General features: G+C 39.8%; 3 protein-coding genes across 3 annotated transcripts in view; all 3 read right to left on the bottom strand.

The window, feature by feature from the left end:
• LOC118740521 (protein Daple) overlaps nt 1-6,184 on the bottom strand; it is a 78,627-nt gene that overhangs the window by 46,442 nt on the left and 26,001 nt on the right. The gene's annotated exons all lie outside the window — the stretch shown is intronic.
• On the bottom strand, nt 2,109-3,038 carry LOC118741826. The gene has a single exon (XM_036473799.1). It carries the CDS (start codon nt 3,036-3,038, stop codon nt 2,109-2,111), a length of 930 nt encoding a protein of 309 aa, XP_036329692.1.
• On the bottom strand, nt 3,237-4,121 carry LOC118741825. The gene has a single exon (XM_036473798.1). The coding sequence runs from the start codon at nt 4,119-4,121 to the stop codon at nt 3,237-3,239; it is 885 nt and encodes a 294-aa protein (XP_036329691.1).

The following is a 6,184-nucleotide window of genomic DNA, read 5'->3' as shown; positions in this document are numbered from 1 at the left end:
TATGTATAATTAACGGTATTTACCTAACGTAAAAACTTACGAAGACGTAAATTTCCGAGTATACACTCAGTGTTGCCTGAACGCACCTCATGAAATATTTGAGTAGGTACAGAATTTTAATCGAGCAGAGCTTATCAATAAGATATTTTCAACGGTTAATATCATTTAACTTTTAAGTTAGATAACATCTTTTTGCACTGTGGATGTCAATCGAAAGGGGTTCAAAATCCTTTTCTTTCAAAAAAACATATTTAAGATTGAAACCTTCTCCATAGGTAAAATCAATTAAATTAAGAAGAAAATATTTTTGTACATATTGTACACACTCAGAAAAAAGTCAGCCAAATATATTTCTCTCAACACATGATTTGGTAACTATCACCAAACTATGTGACTATAACTAAGTTATGTGTTGAGAAAAACATATTTAGTTGACGTAACTAAACTCTTTTCTCAGTGCATATTCCCATAACTCTAGAGAGGCTTCTTAAACCCTTATTTCTAAAATATTGCTAATGAGGGTTGCCACCTGTTAATAAATTCAAAATTAATTTCATTATCAAGTTAAATGCAATATTTTAATATACACAGGTATGAAACGAGAGGGAATCAAGAAAGCTTTATTTTTCATTAATAAATTCAAGGAAATATTTTAATATGGGTATCGAACGAGGCAGGTGTAAGAAAGCTTTAATTCTAAAATATTTTTAAAGAGTATTCGAAATCAATTTAATTAAGAAGTTATATCAAATATTTTAATGTGGACATCAAATGAGAGAGATTTAAGGAAGTTTTTTTCATAAAATATTTGTGCTTAAAAATTCAAAATAAATTTAAATAACAAGTTAATTATGAAAATTTATTGTGGCAAACGATAATTTACAAGGCGTACTTAGCACGGTGCATAGGCAACTGGCTGAGTCAGTGGGATCGTCGGTTCGAAGCCTACTGAAAGAAGTCTGATGAGGAAATGTGGTGATTTCCGAAATAGCTATCACTTCTACCATTTTTTTAAATTATTGTTGCTTTTCCACAATAAATTTTCATTAAAAAACGGCCTCGAGCTCAATAAAAATTGTTGAATAAAAAAATATTTCTAAAAAAAATATCTAGGAAGTTAACGAAATACCGATGGAGGACAAATTAAATATATGCGATTTTGTTAGAAACAAACAAAATATGGTTTTTTCAGTGTATCTACATTAGGGTGGTACAAAAAAAGTTAAGTCGGAATTTTAATGCTCTCATCTCCTAAGATTTTTCTGTACCGAAAAATATACCTATATTTTTTTAATTTGAAGTCAAAAATTATTTAGAGGTCGCTCAAAGCGCTCAAAGCTTTCCATATATTTTATATGGGGAAAAAACAAATTTTCCTAGAATGGTATATAATTTTTGAAAACCAATATTTTTCGATCGGAAACTCCTGTTTCCCATAAAAACCGTTAGTATTAAAAAATGGCATAATAAACAATTGGGTATTATTATTGGGTAAAACGGAATTGGAATAAAGGTTTGCACAATTATACCGAAAAATCGAAAATTTAAATTAAAAAAAAAAATAAAAATTAAGACTGTTCTGAGCAGCTTTTTAATAGTTCCTGAAAAGAAAAAAGGCTGCAAAATTACGCCGAATAGGTCTGATGTTAACGCTCCTGATCTGAAAATAAACAACGCGGATGGCAATGCTTGTAACAGAGGAAGAGGAAGACCTACTCTGCGATGTAAAGACCAGACGGAGGACTTGGGGTCAGTTGGCAAGGAAGGGAGACGGCTGGTGACGTGCTTTATTCAATTCGGCCAAAATAGTTTAGGCGTTTACAGCGCCAAAGAAGAAGAGGAAGACTGTTCAACTCACTAATTTAACGCTCAATCTCTCCACCTAACTTGCTTAATTGGTTAAATATATATTATTACATACATACATGCATACGTATGTATATACATAATCAATACACGATTGAGATAACACAAAGTGTGACGTCACACAAACGTTATTCTCAAAAATCCTCTCTGATCGGCGCAATCTTGTATTCTATCATTCTTGTAATCAATACATGATGCACTTATGTACTTCAAAACTTACTCAACTCCGCACAAACAAAGTCTCACATAGACTCAGTCATATCACTTTTTTCGGGATTCGTAAACGACAGATGATCGTAACAAGGTTGCGCATACGTCTCGGTGTCCGCCGCATCATCGCCAATTATCTCCTCATAGATTTTGTACGGCTGCTCGGCGGGCAATTCTTCATAGGTGATGTGATGTAATTTGCGGCATTTCTCGTTCGCATATGTCGGCGTACCGATATTGTTGCAGTTGCAAACAGAGCCAATGCCACTCAAAGGCGTCTCATAGTCTTCATTATTGTTGGTGTTGCCATTAAGAGCGTTTGGTGTGGGCGGCAATTGACGCACCACATCGAAGCGCTCGGCGCTTCTAAAACGCTGGCCAATGTTGCGCTGCGGCCATGAGAAGGAGCGGTAGTAGGACAAATGGAAGACTTTCTGACATTTTATCCACATGTAAAGTAAAAGGAAGAGTAAAGCCACGCCCACTGGCAACATAAATACGATTATCAAAGCTTCTGCGCGCTGACTGCGTTTATATTCCCACGGACCGCCATAGATAAGCTTGTAGGTAGAGGCATTGACCACGCCGCCACGCTGCTGCTCCTGAACTTGAACGCCATGTACAAAGGTTGCCATTGTCGCCGTCGTTGTTGTTGTTGTTGTTGCAGCGTTCGTATGCGACTCACTCTTCGTAGCATTGTCGGCTAAAGCGAGCATCTCTTCTGGCACGCATTTTAATCCATTCACATTAATTTGCGATATGTATTTTTCATATTGGAAAGCGCGAAACTTCTCCGGATGTGTGTGCGCAAATTCGAGCAACCACAAGCAATTCCACGGATTTCGATCGATTTTTATACGCACTTGCTCCCAACTCAATGATGATGCGGCAGCAGCATCATGTAGCGACGCCAGTTGATTGCCGCGCAAATCCAATGACGCCACAACCGGCATAGCCGACATTAGTTCCGGCAAAGAGAACCGCTTTAGCTGGTTGCCGCGCAATAATAAATGCCGCAGTTTTCTCAGACTACTCAGCCACGACGGCGGCAGTTGCGTCAGTTCATTTTCACTCAAATCAAGCGTTTCTACACCCGCAATGGAAGTGTTGCTAGCGCCATCAAGAAAATCCACACGAAAGTCTCGCAAAGCATTGCCACTCTAATTTACATATCGCACGCTTGTGGTTTGTGCCGATTCGAGCAGCGTGAAAGATTTCAAGGTGCAAACGGTGATTGATATATTACGCAGCAGCTGTGGATTACTCACCACCACGGCGTCATCGTCGAAGGTTGCGCGTGCGATGTGTATTTGGCGCAATGTCTCAGGCAGGTGGCCAAATAGATCGGAGGTGATATGCTTCAACTGGGCGAGCTGTAGCTCAGCAACGCCTGTGCGCTCAAACAAATCGCCGTCCTTGAGCGCCAACAACGGTTCGTGTACGATATGTATGCGCTCCACCGCACGCAGCGTATCAAATGCCGAACGCGCAATATGACGCAGTGAGTTGCCCGCAAAGTACAGTTCACGCAATTGCGGCAGATTCGCAAAATTATCAGTGCCAATGGTGGCCAATTCATTGTTGCGGTAACGCAGCAGCTCCAGCTGCATGTCGCTATTGTTCACGCCTGGACAATTGAAGGGCTGTAGCGTGTCCGCATGGAAACGCTCCATGTACACTTGCGGCACAGTGCCACAGTTGGGTAGGTATTCCATGCCGTACGTTTCGACCCCTAACGGTGTGTGGCAGCCATCGAGCAGCAAACTTTCCGCCAGCTCTAGGCGCCGCAGCAGCAATGCGGGCGCATGATTTTGCTCACCAGCCGGTGGTAAAGCAATTTTTGTTTGACAATCGATTTCCACTGTCAGCCCAGCGGAAAGCGGCGGCTCATCGGCGCGATGTAGTGTTGCATGTATAAGGCACTGCTGGCTGTCATTCCAACAGTTGTCAGCGTCAACTATGGCGACGGCTGGCGCTAGACGAAGTACAAGCCAAAATAAGTGGACAAGGCTCAGCAGTGCAAAAGGTGCGACAGGGCGGCACATTCGATAATATTGAATTTACACTAAATACTGCGAAACCGCTCATCCGCGCTGCGGCACGTCGAATGCAAATTCCAATATCTAACTGACTGAGTAACATATCGAGCGAGCAAATTCACAAAAATATACGCACTGAATTGTATTCCTTTGGCTGCCCACTGCTGTGGCTTGCTCGCTTTGCTGGCTAGCTGATTTTAATTTGAATTTTGAAACAAAACATTTAGCCAAATCACCTCATCACCCCAGCGTCCCAGACACCTTCAATGCCGTAGCCCACTACTTAATGAGCAATCGCGCGTCGTGCCGCTGCTTCTATAGCCCGTCATACAAATACATATTTCCAAGCATACAAACGAGTGCAAGCTTCTCCATGTAAGTGATTTTATAAACATCTTACTTGAAACATATGTACATTAGGGTGGCCCTTATTTCGAAGAGAGCTCGGATTCTCGGTCTCACTGCATAGAAATGTGTGAATAGCCTAAAGACTAAACTATACAAAATTTTAGATTTAGAGGTGGCTCAAAGTTTCTCATGTATGTATTTTATATGGCGAAAAAACAATTTTTCGCAGAAATGGTATAGAATCCTTGAAAACCAATATTTTTCCATCGGAAAACTCTGTTTCTCTTCAGGAGACTTCAAAAAAGACTACCCAATTGGTTATTTAAAATTTGTTTAATATTAACGATTTTTCATGGGTCCCCCATTGCATTTTTTAGGCGTGTTAGGGGAACCATAAAAAATTGTTAATGTTAATTAACATTTGGTTATTTTTTCTGGAAGTCTCCTGAAGAGAAAAAGAGTTTGGCGATTGAAAAATATTGATTTACAAGGATTCTATACCATTTCTAGGAAAAATTGTTTTTTCCCCATAAAAAATATGTACATGGGAAACTTTGAGCGCTTTGAACCATCTCTAAATCTTTTTTGATTGACCTAAAACTTTGTATAGTTTAGTCTTTAGGCTATTCACACATTTCTAGGTGGTGAGACCGAGAATCCAAACACTTTTATTTTGCGCCATCCTAATGTACATGCATAATAGGCATGCTGCGAATGTGGAATTTTAGACATCCGCGGTTGCGAATGTCAAGTATTTTTATTTTTACGTAAGTAAGTTATTTTATTTACCACTTGAATTAAAAAATAGGAGCTTTACATTTATTAACAAGTAAGTTTTAAGCAAAAAAACAAAACCGACTTCAATTCTCATATAAAAATTTAGGAGTACCGTTAATTTTTTCATGATCCAATGATCGGATCTAAACCCGATCAGTATGGGACCACCTCTGACGGTAACATACAAAACAAAATATATTCTGACGAATTGTTAACCTCCTCCTTCTTTTGAAGTAGGTTAAAAAGTAATGTTGCTGCCTTTTCAGTTTTCAGCCTGTTTCATAAAGGGTCGTAAAAAAACCTAAATAAACAAATTACCGCTCGCTCGGAATACTTGCTAGTGGAGGCGACAGAAATCTGCGTGCGAAACTTGACAATATATTAAATGCGTTTCGATTGACGCTCCACCAGTTGGGAAGACTTTCAGTTATATTTATTCTTTTCTCTTGAGGAATTTATCCTCACGGCAAGATCGCTCGACAAACACCGCTTACTAGCCGAACTAGATGTTTCAGGTTTATCTAAACCTTTTTTCCAAAGAATTACTCATTCTCATTCGGTCGCAGTGGCGATCCAGCGGGGGGGTTTTGGGTGTTAAACTACGTGTCAGTCAGTGGCGGACGTACGGGGTGTGTTTTAATATGGCGCATATGTATGTATAATATGGCGTTTATGTATTAAAACACCCCCGTGGGTCCGCCACTGACTGACACGTAGTTTAACCCCCAAAACCCCCCCCCGCTGGATCCGCCCCTGTTCGGTCGGCTCAGAATCTCGCAATTTTATTTAAAAGGCATCCAGTTTTTATAACCGTTTGAAGTAAATATTGGATTCATGGCTTATTTAAAAGGTTTTAATAGCTCAACACAAGATTCCATAATTTTCCAGCCCACTGGCAAAATGAGGTCCATGTCTCTGTCGTTAACATAAAGTCTCAACGCATC

Source organism: Rhagoletis pomonella, unplaced genomic scaffold (assembly GCF_013731165.1).
Source record: "Rhagoletis pomonella isolate Grant_MI unplaced genomic scaffold, Rhpom_1.0 Rhpom_scaffold_00006, whole genome shotgun sequence".
NCBI classification, from domain to species: Eukaryota; Metazoa; Arthropoda; class Insecta; order Diptera; family Tephritidae; genus Rhagoletis; species Rhagoletis pomonella.
Note: the sequence above shows the minus strand (reverse complement) of the source record. Positions and strands in the feature narration are given on the sequence as shown.